At 39.7% G+C, this 24,179-nt stretch overlaps 2 protein-coding genes across 2 annotated transcripts in view; one reads left to right on the top strand and one right to left on the bottom strand.

The window, feature by feature from the left end:
• Window positions 1-8,692: 8,692 nt before the first annotated feature.
• commd8 (COMM domain containing 8) lies at window positions 8,693-17,147 on the top strand. Its single transcript, XM_060925676.1, has 5 exons — window positions 8,693-8,813; window positions 9,210-9,365; window positions 11,717-11,869; window positions 13,797-13,952; window positions 14,075-17,147. The coding sequence occupies exons 1-5, from the start codon at window positions 8,727-8,729 to the stop codon at window positions 14,093-14,095; spliced, it is 573 nt and encodes a 190-aa protein (XP_060781659.1). The 5' UTR covers window positions 8,693-8,726; the 3' UTR covers window positions 14,096-17,147.
• A 640-nt stretch (window positions 17,148-17,787) lies between these two features.
• gabrb1 (gamma-aminobutyric acid type A receptor subunit beta1) overlaps window positions 17,788-24,179 on the bottom strand; it is a 43,558-nt gene continuing 37,166 nt past the window's right edge. The window contains exons 5-9 of the mRNA XM_060925674.1: window positions 23,020-23,102; window positions 19,378-19,512; window positions 18,681-18,833; window positions 18,236-18,486; window positions 17,788-18,135 (exon numbers count right to left, since the gene is read on the bottom strand). Of these exons, the coding sequence (XP_060781657.1) occupies window positions 17,788-18,135; window positions 18,236-18,486; window positions 18,681-18,833; window positions 19,378-19,512; window positions 23,020-23,102 (970 nt within the window). The remainder of the gene's footprint in view (window positions 18,136-18,235; window positions 18,487-18,680; window positions 18,834-19,377; window positions 19,513-23,019; window positions 23,103-24,179) is intronic.

The following is a 24,179-nucleotide window of genomic DNA, read 5'->3' as shown; positions in this document are numbered from 1 at the left end:
AATATTTACAACCCCAAATCAGAAAAAGTTGGGACAGTATGTTGAAATTGAAATTAAAACTGAAAACATCCATCCATTATCTGTGGCTGCTTATCCTGTACAGGGTCGCGGGCAAGCTGGAGCCTATCCCAGCTGACTATGGGCGAGGGGCGGGGTACACCCTAGACAAGTCGCCAGGTCATCACAGGGCTGACACATAGAGACAAACAACCATTCACACTCACATTCACACCTACAGTTAATTTAGAGCCACCAATTAACCTAACCTGCATGCCTTTGGACTGTGGGGGAAACCGGAGCACCCGGAGGAAACCTATGCAGACACGGGGAGAACATGCAAACTCCACACAGAAAGGCCCTCATCGGCCACTGGGCTCGGACCCAGGACCTTCTTGCTGTGAGGCAACAGTGCTAACCACTACACCACTGTGCTGCCCCCAGACTGAAAACAATGATTTGTAAATAATCTGAGCTGCATTGCACTCAAAACAATACAATAGCACATTTGGGTTTTTTTCCTCCCTCATGATTTTTTTTCAAAATAAACACATTTCAACAAAGTTGGGACAGTAAAGCATTTACCAGTTTATAATGTTACCAATTGTTCTCACAACACTTAAAAGGTGGGATTGAAGACACCAAGTGATGAAGCATTTCAGGTGTTATTTTGTTCCATTCTTCCTGCAAACAGGTCTTAAGGTGTGCAGCAGTACGGGGTCGTCATTATTGTATTTTTCCATTTCAAAATTCACCACACATTCTCTACTGGGGACAGGCACCCTCTTCTTCCACAGCCATGCCTTTGTAATCTGTGCAGAATGTGGTTTTGCGTTGTCTTGTTGAAATATCCCTGGAAAAGATGTCTTGAAGACAGAGTACGTTGCTCCAAAATCTCAATGTACTTTTCTGCATTAATGCCGCAATCACAGAAGTGTAAGTTACCTTTGCCAAGGGCACTGACACAACCACATACCATGACAGACCCTGGCTTTTGGACTTGTTGCTGGTAACAATCAAGATTTTTTTTTGTCTTTGTTCCAGAGCATATGACATCTGTTTTTTTCAGAAAAGATCTGGATTACTGATTCATCTGACCACAGTACATGTTTCCACTGTGTGATGGTCCATCCCAGATACCTCTTCCTTTTTGCACAGTAACATTTTAACTGTCATTTATGGATGTAACTCCATATTGTAGTGCTTGACAAAGGTTTGCCAAAGTAATCCCAAGCCCACATGGTTATATCACCTAACGATGAATGACGGTTGTTCAAGCAGTGACATCTGAGGGATCAGAGATCACAGGTGTTCAGCTTTGTGCCCTTGCCCTTTACACACTGAAATTCTTCCACATATTATGCGCCATAGAGCGTGAAATATCCAAATCTCTTCTTATCTTTCTTTGAGGAACATTCTTAGTAAACATTTCAGTAATTTGTTCACACATTTGTTGACAAACTGGAGATCTGCAGCACATATTTGCTCCTCAAAGACTAGGCCTCTAATGGACACCAATTTTGTATCAAATCATGATTACAGTTACCTGTTGACATCACCTGATTCAAATCACATCATTATTTAATTGTTTTACCTCATTACTTGCCCTAAATTATGCTGATTACAATTTTTTGGAATGGGTTGCAGGCCTGAAACACAGGAATGGATGAATATTAACAATGAAATGAAGTTGACCAGAAAAAACATGAAATATCTTGGGTTCATACTGTCTGCAATGAAATATAAGTCAAAGTCAATTTAGAAAATCACTGCTTTCTTTTTTTTTTTTATTTACATTTTTCATACTGTCCCAACTTCTGATTTGGGGTTGTACAAAAACAATACAATATATACGCAAAATACGCAGAATATATTAGTACGCATGGTATATATGCCTAGTTTGTATGTAAGAAAAATGCAAAATTGTAGACACTGGAATATGTGCATTCACAGTATATGAACAAGAGTGTAAACTGTAGTAAAATGAATAGTAGCTGTGTGCAGTTGTAGTGTCTGAGCCATCTTCAGTAGACATCTGTATAAAATACAGATGAAGCAGCAATTAAAACCTTAAAAATGTACAGTGTAATTAGACGTAGTAGTATGCATAGTCTGTCAGATATTATCCATATATTGCACAGAGGGCGGCACGGTGGTGTAGTGGTTAGTGCTGTCGCCTCACAGCAAGAAGGTCCGGGTTTGAGCCCCGTGGCCGGCGAGGGCCTTTCTGTGCGGAGTTTGCATGTTCTCCCTGTGTCTGCGTGGGTTTCCTCCGGGTGCTCCAGTTTCCCCCACAGTCCAAAGACATGCAGGTTAGGTTAACTGGTGACTCTGAATTGACCGTAGGTGTGAATGTGAGTGTGAATGGTTGTCTGCGTCTATGTGTCAGCCCTGTGATGACCTGGCGACTTGTCCAGGGTGTACCCCGCCTTTCGCCCATAGTCAGCTGGGATAGGCTCCAGCTTGCCTGCGACCCTGTAGAACAGGATAAAGTGGCTACAGATAATGAAATGAGATCTTGCACAGAGACAGGAATTAGGAGCATCCATCCATCCATTATCTGTAGCCACTTATCCTGTTCTACAGGGTCGCAGGCAAGCTGGAGCCTATCCCAGCTGACTATGGGCGAGAGGCGGGGTACACCCTGGACAAGTCACCAGGTCATCACAGGGCTGACACAGAGACAAACAACCATTTACACATACAGTCAATTTAGAGCCACCAGTTAACCTAACCTGCATGCCTTTGGACTGTGGGGGAAACTGGAGCACCCGGAGGAAACCCACACAGACACGGGGAGAACATGCAAACTCCGCACAGAAAGGCCCCGTCGGCCACTGGGCTCAAACCCAGAACCTTCTTGCTGTGAGGCAACAGTGCTAACCACTACACCACCGTGCTGCCTGGAATTAGGAGCAGTAAAATAGTAATAGTGCTCTTAGAAATACTGCAACATATGCAAAAATGACAGAAACATGTGAAGAAATTGTCCATGAGTGTGTCTGAGCTGTCAGTGAAGTGATCAGTGTGTGGAAGGAGTAATGATTGGACTGCTGTTTGACTGGATTACACGGTGTATAACTGTGAGCATGTGTTGACAGTGAAGAAAATTGGTCATTAAAGCTGGTGAGTAGTTTAACAATAATAAAGCTAACATATAGTGAGAGGATACAAAAGCTGACAGTTTGATCTCAAAGATGACATTTTCTTGTCCTAGACAGATGACTTTTAACTTGAAATTTCGCACATGCTTCCGGGTTTATCTTCTTTTCCCTTGTAAAAATATACTTTGAGTTTGGTTAAAATGACCTTAGTAGACTATTTTTGTTTACTTTAGTTGGAAATGACACGCAATACTTGATCTCTGTCCACGGGTGCTTACTTTGGGTGATGTTTCAAAACTGTAATCCGTGTAATAGCTTGAACTTTAAACATTAAACCACTCAAAAGCAGGGTTGCCAGGTCACACAAACTGTGCATAAAAGTCCATAAAACCGGAACCGAAACGTCCTGTCAAACCCTACACCTAGCCTTAAAGCTTATTGTGACTATATAAATATTATAAGTGTAATATTTAGCATTCCTAACAAAACATTGTGAAAAACACCTTAACTTTTGCGACTTTACTGTAATTTCCTAAAATCTCGTTTAATTATGGAGGTTTTCATAATTTATGAATACTTGTGAAAATAAGTAGTTTAGTTAACTCTTTGTGGTGTATCGGTGTTTCCGTTATTTTGTCGTCAACTGGTATGTTTATACCATATAAAGCAAATTATTATATTTGAAAGTGAGTGTTTTTAATATATGGACACAAATAATACAATGTATGCAGATACTAGCAATTACAAAGGCTTTGGAACTTCTTACTGATAAACCTCCCTTTCAAAGCGTGATATTTTCTGATTCCTTGTCTATCTTCCTTTTGAATTTTTTGTCAGACAATGACCTAGGATTATTAGATTTCCGATATCTTATGTACCAGCTTTATCTTATGGGTGGTGAGGTTGTTTTTGGTTGGATTCCAGCTCATGTGGGCATTAAAAGAAATGAAATGGCTGATAAATTAGCCAAAAGATCTGTAAATAAAACCTATTATTTTTTCGCAGTCCGGTTTCCATCAAATCGTGTGCTCTGATAGGCTTGCGAGTGGTCTGGAATCCTACGATCCGGACCCCGGTTACGGACCTTTGGTGACTCGCTTGTTCACAACAAACACAGTAGCAATTTTTTGTCAACATTTATTTTCGCATTTCTCAGTATAATAGTATTAATTTTACAGCATGGATAGCGATAACGACAGTGTTCACAGCGAAAGCGAGTTTTATTTTTGGAAAGTTCCGAGCTGACGTAGCTTGTTAAACAGGTTTTTGACAAGCTTGTAGCAGGTTTGTTCTAAATATGGTTTCCCTTTCGGGCGCTCTCATTTTCTGTTAGAATTTGGTCAAGAAAAAAATAAATATATTATTTACCAGCTTAAGGTCGGTCCGTATCATGAAATACCTCTGGGCCTCGGTCAGTATTTTCAAGACCTCGGTCATGGTATTTCACGATACGGACCTCCCAGCTGGTAAATAATATATATGACATTCATTACCCTTTTACCGCTTCTGATATCACAAAACATATCAAAGATGTTATTTTTACAATATGGCAAAACAGATGGGATAATTCTCAAACTGGTAGATTCTTCTACCAACTTGAACCAAATATTACAAGACACACCACATATTCTGACAAAAACAGAAACAAAGAAAGGATAATTATGGCCCTTTTCCACTACCCTTTTTCAGCTCACTTCAGCCCGACACGGCTCGCGTTTCGACTACCTTAGAGCAGCACGACTCAGCTCGCTTCAGCCCTGCTTAGCACCCATTAGATTTGGAAAATGTCTAGTTAATGATACACAATTTCTTTAAAACAAAATAACCTCCAATCAATGTACAACTTGTAGTGTAAAACAAAATGTCAAACAGCTGCTTCTAGACTGTATCAAATATCCAAACTTTCATGATAAAATTATTAAAAAAGAGAAATAAACAATTAGAAGTTAATATTAAAATTTACTTTTACATAAAGAGTTTTATGATGATATAAGTTTATTATTGAAAAAGAAATAAAAATTAAATTATAAAAAAAAGAAACTCGTATTTAATGTGTGTGTGTGTGTGTGTGTGTGTGTGTGCTTGGTCACATATGTGAACTAGTAGTTCCAATCCTTATAGGACATCCCTAAAAGAAGCTCAAGCTCAATGTATGCAAAACCCACAGTCCAAATCAAGGGCGTAACCATGGTATAAATATTGGGGGGGGTCCAAATTTGAGCCCTTCCCAAAATATTTTTAAGTGCATTTCGTGCAGTTTTTATATGGGCCTATTGATAAAGATGTGCTTATCTAGAACATTGTTTTGATGAATACAATTACCAATGAACATGTTAACATTTATATATCTTGTTTTTTTTTTTTTTATTGTGTATCAGGCAAAACACAAAACAGAATGTGCAACTGCAAAACATGTAACGCAATACAACATACAAAAAACATGTAAAACATTGCATGAAAATCTGTCACACCAGAGCTAGTCACACACACACAAACACACACACACACACACACATTTCAAACAAATGCAGAAATGCCAAATTGCTACAAAAAAATGGCTACCAAAGCAATAGAAAGGAGCATTACCCTGGTTAATAGGTCAAAACAACATAGAACTTTGTAGAAAATATATTGACTTTATCTAAATAAATGGCCCAAAAATATGGAGGCGTTCAAGAATAGAGGGCTACCGCATGACGTCACCGTACCGCGAGATTTTGTTAGGGCGCCATATTGGAAGACCTCAAGTATATACATACAAAACAAACTACGAGCGAGAGTGAAGTGACACGATGGCTGATAAGTCTGGTTATGTGAGTACATTACCAGCTGCAGAAAGGGCACGGTATGTGGAGAAACTGGCTGTGATTGATGGGTTTGACCCATATGATAAGACTCGCGGCAAGGGAGAATGGAAACATAAGGAGGACCTGACACCAATTCTGCCATCTGTTTGCTACCCAGACATTGTAAACTATTTGTTGTTTACACCCAGTGCCTACACTGCTGATGACTTGAAGGCCTACAAAGGGCTACAGGCTTACAATTATGTTGTTAGTGGCTTGGTTCATGATATTACAGCTGTTGTTAAGAATAACCTACATATAGTTATGGCCAAGGTAATCTTGTTGATATTTATCTTTTAATAATATATCTTTTCAGTTGAAAAATTAATACTTTTTGCTACTATTAAGGTATCCATAATTTAGGTTAATTTATCCAAATTATACATATGTATTTATGATCTATGCCTACACAACAACTATGCTTTATTTATATAATAGGAGGGAGAGCAAGCCCCAAACCATCCTAAATTATTATTATTATTATTATTATTATTATTATTGTAGAAGTCTGGGAGGCTTGCTCCTCATACAGTTATCAACTTGGGGCCAGTTTAGCATGTTTTAAATCTGAATTTCTTGCGTTTGCTTACCTCAAAGTGTCCGCAGATCATGCACAGACTTATCCATTATATCCACAGTTTTTTGCCAAGTCTCACACAGGTTTCTTTCAAGTCTACTGTTGGGCCAATAAATCATAAATAAAACAGCTCAGATTTGTTTGTTTAAGTCGTTTGCCACTCCACTTTATTCTCGTGGGTTCACATACCGCTGCCGTTATTTCCCCCTAATCACGAGTTTGTTGGTCTTCCAATATGGCGCAGGGTCTGTTTACTTCCGGTTTCGGGTGACGTCAGTGAAATCCCTCTATAATGACTGACCAAAATAATAATTTTATTTAATTTATTTACATTTAATTAAAGGACAGTATGCTCTTATTACTAGCCTACTGATGACATGCAGCCTATGATGAGGTTAAAAATAAAGTTGTTTTAAGGACTCGTAATACAATGCTCTTTACCAGTTCATCTTCAGAGCAGGTCTCTGTCTGTTCCCTTCCTCCATCATGCCTGTGACTCTCTGTGACAGACTCATCATGTCTGTGACTCGTCTGGAAAAAAAGGCGAATGTCAGCCCGTTGGTCCTTCCAAGGGTGTAAAAACGGTGTTGATATTGGTGGGGACATAATTTGGCCAAGCGCCCCAGTGCGCCATGGTTGTCGCATGAAATGTGGCCTACACTGTACAAATGATTGGTTGTCCATTCCTTTGTGTTATTTTGATTTTTAGCACCAGGTACACTCAGTCTTAGACTTAGGCTAACATCTGCATGTATACGGGCAATACATTATCACACAGAGAAAGTGGACATTGAAGTTGCTGTGAATTTCACTGTAGTGGATGACCTACCCAAAATACAACAACACAATCAAAATTATGTGCTGCTGCTTCATTTTCACACAACTTTTACTATTTTCACACATTTGAAACATCATGTGCTTCCTTTTGAGTTACTGCAATTTCAGAATCTGGAAGTAATGTAGGTATGGGTGGTAGAAGTGTGAAGTTTTGGTAGTTGTAGTGCATTTTGCAAAAATGTTTATTCATTAAGTTGAAAGGGTTAAGTGACCATTGTTTCACATTTTTACATTTTATTGCAGAGGTTACATACATACGCATATACACATGCATATATACATATGTATATACATGCAAACAATGAGCAAGAAAAAAGTAAATATAAGTAAACATTTAGCATTACCTACAAGCATTTATTAGTGTGTGTGTGTGTGTGTGTGTGTGAGAGAGAGAGACAGACAGACATAGAGAGAGAGAGATTGCAAACAGAAACTCCTTGCTGTTACAGGATCATATGACAAAAATGTCATATGTCTTCCTTACGTTTTCTTTTATTGCCCGACATCACTGCCTGTGCGCTGTTTTGCTGTAGCAGCGAGCTGGATGCTGATTTTACCGCTTGCTACTGCTTACAGCCAATGACAACAAAAAACCATAGCAACGTCAAGGCAACGGGAGGTGGGCCAATCAAAAACCATAGCAACGTCAAGGCAACGGGAGGTGGGCCAATCAAAAACCATAGCAACGTCAAGGCAACGGGAGGCGGGCCAATCAAAGCTTCATAAAGCTTTTTTACCTGCTGTCCCCACCAATAGTCAGCCGTCTTTGAGAGGTCTGTTCACAACTGAAAATCAGCTGGAAGCGATACCGCGTTTGGTGTTTTTATTCAGCGTTTCCCGCATCGCGGCTTCTCCATTCAAAAATGGTATGGACATTTTAAACTCAGCTGAATATTGGTATGGACGCGTCCATACGCATTTTTACGCCCATGGGTCCTTCCTTTTCTTTGCGGCTACCGCCATTTGAATGTGTCCACCAGCAGCCTACCTGACAGTCCGACTGAGTGGATTTTCAAACCAACGAACCACATGGGCTGACCCAAGTGCACAATCATAGGGGGTGGTCGCAAAGGTTTTTTTTGTTTGTTTCTCTGTGCTTCCTAAATTGAAAGTAAATCGGACATAACAAGGATTCATTATATAGCCATGGTTCAGGATGGCATATTATTTGTCTCATATTGATTTAATACGCCAAATATTGGGGGGGACAGATTGGTACTTTCCCAATATTGGGGGGGACATGTCCCCCCCAGTGCCTATGGTCGTTACACCCATGGTCCAAATCCAAAACCCAAAGTGTTGGCAAGTATTAATGAGAAAACCACGGATCTGGCAACACTGGTCTGAAGGCTTCAGTCACGTGACATGTCAGCTGATGTGTGGAGGAAAGAGGACGTGATAGCCGCTATGCTAAACTTGCTCGATAAAATATCTCCAACAGAGTGTCCTAAAGTAGGTAACAGAAAGCGAACTGTGTGTGCAAACTAATTCGTATCATAATGAGAAGCGTGTATATAAAATGTATATATTTATGTATGTTGGCAGCGCATTTGGGAAGGAAGTAATGCTTTATGGAAAACGAGCGTAGCTGTACATGTTATATATAACTGCAAGAAAAGGCTCGTTAATCAGACTACAGTCATTTATGTCATCGAGGAGATTATGAGTCATTCTGCTGATCCTCTGAAGGGTTCTTTGATTTTTGCAACAGAGCCTAGATATTGTCATGATGATGTATTCCATTAAAATTCATGACAGTGTGTTGCTAAGGATAATGGCTTTTAATTTAATTTAATTGTCGTCTTATGCATGTAATGAATAAACCTAGTGTGGTTACTGCTTGTCCAGCTCCTGCACAGGGTGGTGGATGGACTCTGTGGTCGGGGTCTCCCAAAGCGTAGAGAGTATGGAGAAACCTGGAGTCTACTGGAGTGGGGAGAACTGATCAGCTCACTAACCTTCTTCTTCCGAGTGGCTGTTGGGAGGAAACACTCCGATCAGGAGGTTAAGTGTCTGAATATTTACATATTAAGGGCAATGCTTAGGGCTATATTAGTGCATCTCAAACAATTAGAATGTTGTAAAAAAGTTAAATGTTTTCCATCAGTTATTTAATAAAATGAAATGTAATATTCTAGACTCGTTGCATGTAAACTAAAATCTTTCAAGCATTCTCTATTTTAATTTTGATAATTATGGCCAACAGCATAAAAAATACAAGAATATTTCACTTCGAGTTTGAGTAAAACAGTATAAATACCGTCTCTCTCTCGGTCTTGTTCAGTACACGCAACCACAATCATGGGGAAGACTGCTGACTTGACATTTGTCCAGAAGACAATCATCGACACCCTCCACAAGGAGGGTAAGCCACAGAAGGTCACTGCTGAAAAGACTGGCTGGAAAAGGTGCACAAGCAATAGGGATGATTACAGCCTTGAGAGGATTGTCAAGAAAATTCGATTCAAGAACTTGAGAGAGCTTCACAAGGAGTGGACCGGGCCTGGTGTCAGTGCATGAAGCGCCACCATGCACAGACGTCTTCAGGAAAGGGGCTACAACTGTCACATTCCTAATATCAAGTCACTCCTAAACCAGAGACAATGTCAGAAGCAACTTACTTGGACTAAGGAGAGAAAGGACTGGATTGTTGCTCAGTGGTCCAAAGTCCTCTTTTCAGATGAAATTAAATTTTGCATTTCATTTGGAAATCAAGGTCCTAGAGCCTGGAGGAAGAGTGGAAAGGCACAGAATCCAAGGTGTTTGAAGTCTGGTGTGAAATTTCTGCAGTTTGTGATGATTTGGGGTGCCCCGTCATCTGTTGGTGTTGGTCCACTGTGTGTTATTACTCCAAAGTCAACGCAACCATCTACCAGGATATTTTAGAGCACTTCATGCTTCCGTCTGCTGATAAGCTCTATGGATATGCCGATTTTCTTTTCCAGCAAGACTTAGCACCTGCCCACGGTGCCAAAACTATTACCAAATAGTTTGCCAACCATGATATTACTGTGCTTGATTAGCCAGCCAACTTGCCTGACCTGAACCCCATAGAGACTCTGTGAGGTATTGTCAAAAGGGAGATGAGGAACACTTGCTCTAAAAATACAGATGAGCTGAAGGCTGCCATCAAAGCTACCTGAGCTTCAGTAACGCCTCAGCAGTGCCACAGGCTGATCACCTCCATACCATGCTGCATTGATGTAGTAATTCGTAGTAAACGAGCCCCAACCAAGTGTTGAGTGTATAAATGAACATACTTTTCAGAAGTTGGACATTTCTGTATTGTAAATCCTTTTTTGATTGATCTTAGGAAATATTCTAATAATTTGAGATATTGTATTTCTGATTTTCATGAGCGACAAACCATAATCAAAATTAAAACAAAAAAGGCTTGAAATATTTCACTTTACATGTAATGAATATAGAATATATGAAAGTTTAACTTTTTGAATTAAATTATGAACACAGTTTTTCATGATATTCTAATTGTTTGAGATGCACTAGTGTATAGATGATGTGATTATTAAAGAAAGAAAGCACAACTTTATTCATCACACACTTGTGAAATTTCCTCTCTGCATTTAACTCATCTGAAGCAGTGAACACACACGTGAGCAATGAGCGCACACACATACCCAGAGCAGTGGGCAGCCATGCTAACAGCGCCCGGGGAGCAATCGGGAGTTAGGTGCCTCGCTCAAGGGCACCTCAGCTCAAGGCCGTCCCATATTGACCTAACCGCATGTCTTTGAACTGTGGGGGAAACCGGAGCACACGGAGGAAACCCACGCACACACAGGGAGAACATGCAAACTCCTGAGCTAAGAGTATTAGTGAGGTGAGGCACTGATGTTGGGTAAGGAGGCCTTGGGCATTCCAGCTTATCCAAAAGGTGTTCAGTGGGGCTGAGGTCAGGGCTCAGGCCAGTTGAGTTCTTCCACACCAGTCTTGGCAAACCATGTCTTTTTGGACTTCGTTTTGTGCACAGGGGCATTTTCATGCTGGGGCAGGTTTGGGCCCGTTAGTTCCAGTGAAGGGAAATCATAATGCTAAAGCACAGAACAACATTATAAATAAATGTGTGCTTCCAGCTTTGTAGCAACAATTTGGGAAGGACCCACATGTGGGTGTGATGGTCAGGTATCCACATACATATAGTGCATCATGTTATGTATTATAAAGATTTGTATGTAGAAAATATCCAGGACTAATCTCTGTTTCATTAGGATGTCAACCATGTGGTGCTTAATGTGGTGTGTGGTTTGCATACCCTTCATATTAAATGTTGAGCTTTTATAGTCTCTAATGCATTTTTAATTTTTATGTTTTTTGTGCATTTGGTGTGTGTGTAGGTACAGGAATTGCTAGGTGACTTGAAATCTGTACATGCAGAGGCCATTCTGCAGTGTCTGCATGCCAGGCAGGAGGAGATCAGGCAAGCGCTGGTGGACAGAACCAACAGAATCTGCAGCACACAACTAGATGACTTCAACTGGCAGCTAAAAGTACACAACAGTGCAAAGTTGTCCTGTCTAGGGATGCACCGAGTCAATATTGACTATTGTTAGCAGGACTGATACTCAGCTGGAATTCTGGATCAGAAACAGATGAATAAGCATCACTGATCCACTGAACTACTTTATGCCATAAAAGCATGCAATGTTGACAGACACAATAGGATATCGTATATGAACATAGGACACATTGTTTTAAGTCATACTGTCCCTTTGCCTCTGATGTTTCACGTAACTTTACAGGAGAAGATTGCAGTCGGATCAGTTACTCAGAGAATATCAGTATTGGGAATCGGCCAAAAGCCAGCTTACTGATATCAGGATTATATACGAAATGGGCTCGGTGCATTTCTAGCCCTGCTACAAGCCTGATTCCAAAAAAGTTGGGACAAATTGTAAATAAAAACAGAATACAATGATGTGGAAATTTCAAAATTCCATATTTTATTCAGAATAGAACATAGATGAAATATCAAATGTTTAAACTGAGAAAATGTATCATTTAAAGAGAAAAATTAGGTGATTTTAAATTTCATGATGACGACACATCTCAAAAAAGTTGGGACAAGGCCATGTTTACCACTGTGAGACATCCCCTTTTCTCTTTACAACAGTCTGTAAACGTCTGGGGACTGAGGAGACAAGTTGCTCAAGTTTAGGGATAGGAATGTTAACCCATTCTTGTCTAATGTAGGATTCTAGTTGCTCAACTGTCTTGGGTCTTTTTTGTCGTATCTTCCGTTTCATGATGCGCTAAATGTTTTCTATGGGTGAAAGATCTGGACTGCAGGCTGGCCAGTTCAGTACCCGGACCCTTCTTCTACGCAGCCATGATGCTGTAATTGATGCAGTATGTGGTTTGGCATTGTCATGTTGGAAAATGCAAAGTCTTCCCTGAAAGAGACGTCGTCTGGATGGGAGCATATGTTGCTCTAGAACCTGGATATACCTTTCAGCATTGATGGTGTCTTTCCAGATGTGTAAGCTGCCCATGCCACACGCACTAATGCAACCCCATACCATCAGAGATGCAGGCTTCTGAACCGAGCGCTGATAACAACTTGGGTCGTCCTTCTCCTCTTTAGTCCAAATGACACGGCGTCCCTGATTTCCATAAAGAACTTCAAATTTTGATTCGTCTGACCACAGAACAGTTTTCCACTTTGCCACAGTCCATTTTAAATGAGCCTTGGCCCAGAGAAGACGTCTGCGCTTCTGGATCATGTTTAGATATGGCTTCTTCTTTGAACTATAGAGTTTTAGCTGGCAACGGCAGATGGCATGGTGAATTGTGTTCACAGATAATGTTCTCTGGAAATACTCCTGAGCCCATTTTGTGATTTCCAATACAGAAGCATGGCTGTATGTGATGCAGTGCCATCTAAGGGCCCGAAGATCACGGGCACCCAGTATGGTTTTCCGGCCTTGACCCTTACACACAGAGATTCTTCCAGATTCTCTGAATCTTTTGATGATATTATGCACTGTAGATGATGATATGTTCAAACTCTTTGCAATTTTACACTGTCGAAAATACCCAGTCATGACCTATTGCCAGTTGACCTAATGAGTTGCAATTTGGTCCTCCAGCTGTTCCTTTTTTGTACCTTTAACTTTTCCAGCCTCTTATTGCCCCTGTCCCAACTTTTTTGAGATGTGTTGCTGTCATGAAATTTCAAATGAGCCAATATTTGGCATGAAATTTCAAAATGTCTCACTTTCAACATTTGATATGCTGTCTATGTTCTATTGTGAATACAATAGTTTTTGAGATTTGTAAATTATTGCATTCCGTTTTTATTTACAATTTGTACTTTGTCCCAACTTTTTTTGGAATCGGGGTTGTAGTTAAGATGATGATTTAGTTGACCAAATAGCTTTCGGTTTCATTCTCCTCCCTCCCTTTTTCTTTGTTTAGCTTGCACTATCCAGTGATAAGCTGTCATCTTTAAACACCCCTCTACTGAATCTCTGTCTCGACCTGACAGAGAACGGAATTCAGAGAGCTGTAAACATAGAAATGAATAAAGAAGAGCTAAACACCCTCATCACCGCGTTAGAGGCTGCGAATAAGGTACCCTTCTTCTCTTACATGCACCATTTCCCATAATTTGTTTAGTCACCGTTTTAGAGCTGCACACTAGCATGTTTATTCATGCACTGATTTTTCCTCTAACACACTGTGTACTCTCTTAGATGATCCTGCAGATGAAATGAATAGAGCAGATGAAGAGTTGCAAGGACATGCCTCAGGACTGAGGAAGTGCAGTAATTTTCTGGAATGCTGTTCCTGTGCAAACAAGAGAAAGAAAGACTAGGAAGAATGTGTGTATCTGTATTTTGTGTTTATTGAGCCTAGTGCATGTGGAGGTCGTGTCAGTAAATAGCTGGGACACAGCGTGTCAGTTGGCTGTGTGGTGTTGACTAAGGTTGAAATCATTGTTTCAGAGCTTTGGAAATGGACTGACATAACTGAATATTTGTTTTTGTTCATTTTTCTACAAGAGTTTTTAATGAGGCATTAGGAGCTTGATTATGTAACAACATTCTCCATATACTTCATGTGTTCTTAAAAATGAAAACAAGGTTACAAACCATTTCCCTATTCTAAAAGTATGAACGAGTATGCAGGATGATGTATAGAAATGAGCATTTCAAATTAATACGTTGATTATTGAAGATTGAAATTAATGCATATTAACACAGTCAAAGCTCTTGGTAGATATATCACTGCTCATTCAGGAGTAACAGGTAATAATTAATGTGTGCAGAGCCTGTAACAGATGATAATGAGAGTGGAGTCTATCTGATTAGAATTTTCCTCATCGTTTCCCTTCCCTGGTTTAGCCAAGTCTTTTAGTTTCAATTAAATGTCAGTTCGGTCCATTTGCCCACCCTGAAGGAGAACCCTGGTTGTATGAGTGTGATGGGGAAAGAATCAATTATTAAGTAAATGCCTTTTTTTTTCTTTTTTAATTGTTCCACCCCGGAGCCATTTGCTTCATGCTATATAGATGAGCTGCTCAGCTAAAGCAGCTTAATCTTCTCACTCTTACTCAGTATCTGTAGGTCAGAGTAAGGTACTTTTGTCAAAGGGCTCTTGAGAGGTACTGTAAAGGTTAGTTGCTACTCTGACATACAGTACTAGTCCAAAAGTTTGGACACACCTTCTAATTCAGTGTTTTTTCTTTATTTTTATTAATTAAAAGACACTTCATGTCTTAATGATGGATGTCGTTTCTCTTTACTCACTTGAGCAGTTCCTGACATGGATTACGACAGTTGTGGAATAGGACTATTTACTGCATTTTTATTATTTACTGTTTGATCTCACACTCATTAAGAAAGCAAGAAATTGCACTAATTAACTTTTGATGAGGCACACCTGTTAATTGAAAAGCATTCCAGGTGACTACCTCATGAAGTTGGTTAAGGTAATGCCAATAGTGTGTAAAGCGTCATCAAGCTAAACACTGGCTACTTTGAAGAATCTAAAATATGAAAGTTTGTTTTTTAAGCACTTTTGTTTACAACATAATTCCATACATGTTCCATGTGTTATTTCATAGCTTTGATGTCTTCACTATTGTTCTACAGTGTAGAATAGTCAAAATACAGAAAAACCTATGAATGAGTAGGGGTGTACAAACTTTCGACTGGTACTGTTCTTGACGGGAGAAACGGCATTCTATAGCACGTGTTGCATCTTCACAAGTGTCTTCTAATAAGCATTCTCCACAGTACTAGAAGGGCGGCATGGTGGTATAGTAGTTAGCACTGTTGTCTCACAGCCAGAAGGTTATGGGTTCGAACCTCACCTGTGTGAAGTTTGCATGTTCTACCTGTGTCTGTGTGGGTTTCCCCCACAGTCCAAAGACATGCAGTTAGGTTAACTAGCTACTCCAAATTGTCCATTGATCAAGCTTGGAGAGGGATGGACTCTGCCAAGTTTAAATGCCCTAGACACACCAATGATGGACTGTCAATGTCATCAGTGGTGCCTTTACAGGCTATGGGAAGATGATAGCACTCCAACAAAAAAACAAATCAACACAATAGCACTGTTTGGTGAAATATTTATTTCAATCCTTCAAGGTTTTTCATGGTTTAAGAGGATTCTTAAGAACAACTGTGCTTGTGTTCATAACACATACACACACCCTCGTTGGTCTCTCATATGTTCCTGTAGCATACATCCCCATCAGCATGGGAGCACAAAGATAAAAAGCATGAATTTGGTTCACAACTATGCGATATAAACAGCTTTAAATGTTGTTTAAAACGAGAGCAGTGTCAGCATTTTTTCAATTTTTGGCCTCTTCTGTGATCCCATCATCGAGTATTTTTGCTTGCATCTTAAGTGTATTTTTTTTGTGTATGTGGTGTTAAATCAGTAAGTGTACTACAGACATGCTGTAACTGGATGTGCGTCTGTCTGCTCTGGATCATGTTTCAGTAATTGAGAGGCCTCTCTTACTAACTAAAGAGCAGAAGTACAGTTACCTCACTGAGAATTAATTACATGGACACTCTTCTCCAAGTCATAGATTGTCATTTATATACTGGAATGTTCTTCTATTAGCTACTAGCATGCCTATGCAATATCTATAATATTAATATAGAACACCTTAAAAAGCCAACTAACCGTGTCATTATGGAAACCTTGAGTTAATATTCTCTAGAAAAGTTAATTCACTGCAGGTTTTTCCTTTTGCCTTCTGCTTGACTGTACAAAATCGCAATTTTGATTCAAAGGCACAAATTAAGCCTGAAGAAATAACGGCAGCTTGGTTAGATTCTGTCTGCATTTTGGCCTTTCTCTTGTCTTTTGAGGTGATTCTGGGTACCGCACAAGTCACAGTGAATATGTTTAAAGCTAAATATAATCGAAAAGGGTTGACCCTCAAACCACATGGTTGTAAAGTAACCAATAAATCACTGCTATAAAAACATACCTTTCAAGCAGAGGCAGTATTCACTCAGAGCTTGTGGTGGTTTAATTGAGTAGTAGGTACCCAGTATGAGGCAGGGGATTAAAGTCAAAACATGCCTTTATAAACATTTTGATTTCTTTCAGTGTCTCTTCCCTCAGCATTTTAATTTGACACAAAGTAAGACTTGGCTGCTGTACCCTGTGAAAAGTAAGAGTATCCAATGATGCTTGGTCCGGTTTGTTAGTACAAAAAATTATGGTTACATTTTTTTTTTAAATACCTGACTTCTTAATTAAAGAAATGCACTTTCACACAGGTTTTGTGAAAAGATTCCACTTATGTTCATTTGTGTGTATATATATATATATCCCTGTTTGCTGCATTTTTAGCTAATTTGTCATGTTCTAACACATTGTGTAGAAGAGCTAAGTGTGGCTACTCTAAGGACTATCTAATATGCAACTATTTAGTATAGTGCACCAAGAGTGTGTTAGCACATGTGTAGACTCACAAACACCCCCCCTCCCAAAAACAAAACAAAACTGCAGTGTCCTTTAAGTCTAGGATGAACTCTGTCCCAAAACAGTGCAAATATTTCGAAGGCTGGTACATATTTTGAGAATTAACTTTGTTAATTGGTTCAAGTCATAGTGTTGGACTTTTAAATGCTGCCTACCCTTGTAACTGTAATGTTAGTACTAACTCTGGGCTATAGTGCATCTTTGCACAGTTTGAGGCAGCACCATCACACCCCTGTAGTCCATTCTCTCATGAAACAGGGGTGATGAATTTAAAGATCAGGAGCTAATAGTTATTACATTTTCTAGATGATGCTACAGCTTATATATGGCAGGACATCAAATAAAAAAATGCAGTTTTAAATAACCCCTAATATACATGTGTCAACCAACCAATGGTTGACAAAGCCTGACCAGATCTGAAAAGTAGAAGCTAAGCTGAGTGCACTGCTGTCCCCTAGTGGACATAGTAAAGCCAGTAAACTAGGTTAAAGAAAGTGTATGTGATGGGAAAGATGACACGCGACCATTTGTCGATGGCATTCACATCTGTCAGGTCTGGAATTTTCACCTTTAGCTGAGAGGCCCGCTTCCTCAAGCGACTCTTCTTGTGTTTGATTGGCCGCTCAAGGGAAGCAGCCGGCCGGCCGTAAAGGTCACAGCCTGTCAGGGGCTTGCGATATTGGATGCTGGCACTGTCATAAGAAAACATGGTATTCCGAGGGTCACCAAGATTACCGAACATCTCAGCCCCAGTGAGGCGCAGGTCAAGATTGGTAAGGGGAATGTTCCCATGGGCATCCACCTGACAGAAAGAAAGAGGGAGAGGTGGACTTTAAGGTAGAATTGCTGTAAGAATATGTGGCACTACTTTTAAAGTGACATCAGGTTTTAGATCTGTTCACCTGGATTTTATTGCTCTCCAGTCTGCTCTTCTCATTGTTGCTTTTAGCAGCTTTTTCTGCCACTTTCTTCTGTAGGTGAGGCCCTCGGCCGAAGAAAATGTAGTTAACAAATGCATACTCAAGTAGGGCCAAGAACACGAAGACAAAGCAGCCCATTAGATATATATCTATGGCTTTTACATAGGGGATCTTGGGCAGCGTCTCCCGTAGATGGGTGTTGATGGTGGTCATGGTCAGAACAGTTGTGATTCCTACAGAGATACAGCAAGACTAAATATAACTCACCTGAGGTTATAAAAGGGAATAAATGGGAATAATACAATAATGTGATCATCATGTAGTCGTCAGGTACTTACGACTGAATTCATTAACATGCTTTATGTGATTAATGCAGCAAGCCATTTGTTGTGTTTACACACACACACACACACACACACACACACACCTAGAGCTACCCGTGCTGCAGAAGCGTCATAGTTAATCCAGAAGGAGACCCAGGACAGGATGGTGATCAGGTTTGAAGGCATGTAGGTTTGCAGGATAAAATATCCAATGTTTCTCTTCAGCTTAAAGCTCAGGGACAGACGAGGGTATGACCCTGAAAGGGCAGAGATGAGAGCAATGTCTACGGGGCCTCTCTTTAGGAAACATTCTGACATGTTTTGCACTGTCTAGATATATCTAACTCCAAATCTTTGCTCGTCAGCTGCTGTAATAACATAATTTGCTACCAAATCAGGAATTAAATTACACAATAATAAGAGGTCATTATAGTAACACAAACTTTTTTTTTGCGCTTTGGTTCTGTACTCCATCCAGCACATTGGATATTTGTGTATTGTACATTATTTAGATAAATACTGTAGTTTTTAAAAAATCATGTACATCTGTACTATTGCTCTCCCTTCCTTTTTCTACTCTTACTGCAACACAGAGGGGAAAAAAAACAAATGAAAGTAGCTTTCATTAGTTCATCATCTGCTTTCTTTTAAAGAAGATACTTAAATGCAGTACATAAGCTACTTCAATACAATACTATACAGATTGTGTCCCGTGTATTTCAGTACAATTTAAAAAAAAACAACAAATACTATCATGTTTATAAGCAAAGAAGTTGAGAGTCGTCAGAAGATGTGATGTACCTGTTGCAAACACCACCTTCTTAGACAAAGTTTTATAGTCAATGATTGAGAACTGTGGCAACTCAATGTTGTCTACTCCAGTCACTGAACTTCCCTCCTGCCAATAAAACTCAATGTCATCTGTGGTATAACCATCTGAGAGAGAGAGAGAGAGAAAATATTGCAACTGAGAGGATTTAAAAGCTGTTGAGAATATAAGAGAGATATTGTGAAGCCATACATATAAAGGATGGGTTGTTAGATAACTTTTGAACTTTTTATTACTTATGATAATGAACAAATGTGCAAAACCAACATCCTGTGAAACTGTATTGTTGCTGTAGCAACAAATACATTACAAACAATCAGGGCTGGGTGGCACGGTGGTGTAATGGTTAGCGCTGTCGCCTCACAGCAAGAAGGTCTGGGTTCGAGCCCCGTGGCTGACGAGGGCCTTTCTGTGTGGAGTTTGCATGTTCTCCCCGTGTCCCTCCTCCGGGTGCTCCGGTTTCCCCCACAGTCCAAAGACATGCAGGTTAGGTTAACTGGTGACTCTAAATTGACCGTAGGTGTGAATGTGAGTGTGAATGGTTGTCTGTGTCTACGTGTCAGCCCTGTGATGACCTGGCGACTTGTCCAGGGTGTACCCCGCCTTTCGCCTGTAGTCAGCTGGGATAGGCTCCAGCTTGCCTGCGACCCTGTAGAACAGGATAAAGCGGCTAGAGATAATGAGATGAGCTGACAATCAGGGCTGAGAACAACTTTGTGACAGGTAAAATGACCAGTGGGTGGATGTTTAAGCCAGGTGTACCTAATAAAATGCCAACTCAGAGCATATTGCACAGTCAGTGTTCATATAATTTTTCAGGGCAGAGCAAGGACGAGACAGGTGCCAGCCACCGTTCCCACACTTTCCTGTCTAGACACTAAATCAGTGTGTGACTGCACAGTGCTGAAACAGTGTGAACAGCTCAGTGAGAACTCCTCATTTAGACTAAACTGCCAGGATTTTCCCTCCCTGCAGATTCCTGCTACTTCTCCAAAGGGGAACATAGAGCTCCAGCACATTATAATTTTAACCACAGAACAGAAGCTTGTTATATTTCTTCATTTTCTGCATGCAGGAGTGTCAGAAGAAATCATTCAGACATGGATTATTTATTTTTGCAATTAAATGTGAACTTAAAATACTTAAGACATAACAGAGCATAAGTTACTTTAATAAAAAATACTATACAGTCCTGCATAATGTCCAAATATCTTAGCAAGATCATAGCAAACATCTTGAACAAAGTTTGAGAGTTTTCTTATCAATTATGGATGTAATTTCCCTGAGGGAACCCTCCCAAAGGGATCAATAAAGTTTTATCTAATCTAATCTAATCTAATCTAATCTAATCTAATCTAATCTAATCTAATCTAATCTAATCTAATCTAATCTAATCTAATCTAATCTAATCTAATCTAATCCTAATCTATGTTGTTTAAAGGAAGTCTAACAGACAGTTTAAAGACTGTCTTTAGTGTTGTGTTCCAAACTGCTGGGATGTCTCTTGTACCACCACGAGCTGGCCTAGTGGTGAGCGTGTCCACCTCTTGACTGGGAGACTGGGAGTTCTACTCACGGTCGGGTCATACCAAGATCATCATATAAATAGTACCTACTACCATCTGGCAAGGCACATTGCAATACAGATGTCAGTAGGGAGTCAAACTCTCATGGTTACCAGAGGACCAGCCCCCCACTCTAAGCCTAGCTATGTAACAGGCGAGAGGCTGAGGGCTATAGAAACAGAGATCGGCACTGCACCTATGTGCCTCAAAGAGCTGGGTAGTATTGGGACAGGAGACTGCCTGGGAAGACCAGATCCTGGCATGGGAGGGACTTTGACTTTTGATGATGTCTCTTGTATGTTGCAATTTGTGTCCCTAAGGTTTGAGAAGACAGCTGTCCCACACCTACAGTATCTACCCCACAGAACAAACAGCAAATTACAACCACTATCCAGTGGGCAGGCAACAGAAAAGTGATGGGAGAAGAGAGTAATGTTGATCTCAGTTAGCACAGTTCCCCTAACTCCAGAGTAATTGCATATTATTCTCAAATCAGTGCAAGAAGGACTATATTTGTAAAAATAAATAAATAAAAAATCTATGTTTCTCCTGTTAAAGTAGCTAAACATTGTGCTGTTTGTTCTTTAAAATAAGACTGTTTTGTTTTCCCAGATTTAGTCAGCAGACATGTACAGAGCATGCACTGTCATTTCCTTGTGTATTTTGGTACAGCCAATTTAGTCACACAGAATAAGAAGCCAGAAATAAGAACCAGCGTTAAGGCTGATCTTGCACAGGGGAAGGGATAATGAATGCTGATTGAATGGACACTCTGCACTGCACTTCCATGACTGGCTGGAAATCTTGGGCAGCACTAAAAACTTGGGAAGAACACTAGTAGAGCTATTTATCAATGCCAGAGTACTAAGAGGGGTTTCACTGCATTAGTGTAGCCACAGTCCTGAGCTATGGCTTTCTAATGGAAGGCTACAGTAGATACTGATTCACATCATCCTCAACACCTTTCTCTCTCAATTTTATTATGCTTTCTATTATTTGTTGTATAATAGTCCTTAAAAAGTCAAAAAAAGTTTTACAAAACAAGTGATTTGGCCATTCTTTGAAAGAAAAAGCACTAGTTCAGTACGCTATCCGGCCAAAAGTATGTGGACAGCTGACTATCACACCCATATGTGATTCTTCTCCAAAAAGTCTTCCACAAAGTTGGAAGCACAGATTTGCATAGGATGCCTCTGTATGCTACAGATTCACAATTTCCCTTCACTAGGAAATTACAAGCGAGAAATAAGAACCAGCATTAAGGCTGATCTTGCACGGGGAAGGGATAATGAATGCTGATTGAATGGACACCCTACACTGCACTACAATTTCCCTTCACTGGGAAATGGTAGGCCTTCAAGCCCAGCATTAATGCCTAACCTCATCAATGCTCTTGAAGATGAATGGGCAAATCCCCACACAGTGTGGAAAATCCAAAATGTAGCAGAAAGCCTTCCCAGAAGAGGAGGAGTAACTCTGGAATGGGATGTTTCAAAAAGCATGTGTATATGTGACGGTTAGGTGTTTCCCAAACTTTTGTCCATATATGTAGTGTAGTTCAATATGCTGACCAAATGTTGGCATCTGTTCTAAAGACATGTAATTATAACTCATATTTCATTTGTAGCATTTAATTTTTTTTAAACCGAAGATTTCTAAATGTCCAATTTAATATTATTTTCTAAAGAACAGTTCAGAATAAAAATATAAATAAGAACAAGCTAATTCCCTTATATAACTGCACAGAGTACATAAGAGAATCGATATAGTTTTCAATGGCCGACACACCTAATAACTTTTCTTTACTGATTTAAAGCAAATTTATGATATTCAGAAAGTTTTACTTTTGACACCACATTCGTCTTACAAGAAATTTACACAGTTCTGTTTGTAATATGAGCATATTTAACATGGATCTCAATGAGGCCTGAAAAGCTTCTGAAGATTTGACTGATCCGCTGGCACCACAACTGGTTGACAAGAGGTCATGTCTTCATATTCGCATTGGGGTTACTGTGACTACTTTGTGATGTGTTAAACAGGACTTACAGCTCTCAATCTCCAGGGTGCAGTTCTGTTCATCCAGGGGGTACCTCCGCAGGTCCATCATACAGGCTGCTGTTGTAGTTATCCTAGTCAAATAAACACCACTATATATAAACACAATTCACAACTGAACAAACAGTGGTCATCCACTCAAACCTGGTTTGAAGTGAAATGTTCCAGTGGTGAAGTTTCTTATATTTATTGATTGTGTTGTACTTATACATAACATACCTAATACATAAGCATATACGTAGGCAATGTTGTCCTAACAATAATATTCACTTGATATAAATATGACCTCACATACTGCTCACATCCTTCAACAAATCAAATTATTACTAGAGACTGACACCTCACAGCCCTTCCCTCCTCCCTCTGACTCCCCTTTTTCTGCACAATCTCCTGCTTTCCACCTCTCTTTCCTGTGCTGGTAATTGCCTTCACACCATCTCAGTCATTGCAGCCATCACACTGAAATATCACAAGTTAGATCTTAATTATGATGTGCTTTAATTAACACTGCAGTAGACATTCAGCACATGATTCTTCCACACAGCAAAACTTAAGAATTCACTCTCTCTAAGTATTTCAGCCCCAGACAGCTCCAGATGGTTATGGGTATAAAATAAGCCATGCTGCTAGACACACAGCGAAGACACACACACACCTCGGTCCCAACTCACACTTAGTGGAACAAAAATAGTCATTTAATCAGTAATTACAAATATATACAGACAGCACTTAAAGGAACACATGTACAGACCTATTATTAAACATATGTCTTGCAGACGTGCAAACCATTGTGGTATCAAGCCCAGATTTACTAAAGATTTTCAGGTATAAAAACATGTTCAAACTTGATTATATCTGAAAAAAAAACCTGATTTACTAACAGGATTTACATAGGATTCCATCTTTCAAATAAAAATACATTAGTTTTGCATGTTATAAATATTCAATTTGGCAAATTTCTACCTAAATTACAATATATAGAAGGGGTCAAATCTATGTCAGTGGATTAATTAAGCACACATATTGTGATTTACTGCATCTAGGGGTCACAGGAGGATGTGTACAAATTAATGCAGTCAGAGGACAGGCATTTGTGTAAGTGTAAGAAGGTTAATGTGTTTCTCAAAATAATTCTTCAGAGCTCAGATTTT

The sequence above is a fragment of the Neoarius graeffei genome, chromosome 7 (genome assembly GCF_027579695.1).
Source record: "Neoarius graeffei isolate fNeoGra1 chromosome 7, fNeoGra1.pri, whole genome shotgun sequence".
Taxonomy (NCBI): domain Eukaryota; kingdom Metazoa; phylum Chordata; class Actinopteri; order Siluriformes; family Ariidae; genus Neoarius; species Neoarius graeffei.
The sequence above is the reverse complement of the archived record's forward strand: the minus strand, read 5'-3'. Positions and strand labels throughout refer to the sequence as shown.

What these genes read in the sequence shown, in the direction of transcription:
- commd8 (XM_060925676.1), top strand. Translation starts at nt 8,727, where the DNA reads ATGTCAGCTGATGTGTGGAGGAAAGAGGACGTGATAGCCGCTATGCTA. An exon ending in CTCCAACAGAGTGTCCTAAA is followed by an intron (nt 8,814 to 9,209) that starts GTAGGTAACAGA and finishes CTGCTTGTCCAG; the next exon opens with CTCCTGCACAGGGTGGTGGA. An exon ending in CGTTAGAGGCTGCGAATAAG is followed by an intron (nt 13,953 to 14,074) that starts GTACCCTTCTTC and finishes GTACTCTCTTAG; the next exon opens with ATGATCCTGCAGATGAAATG.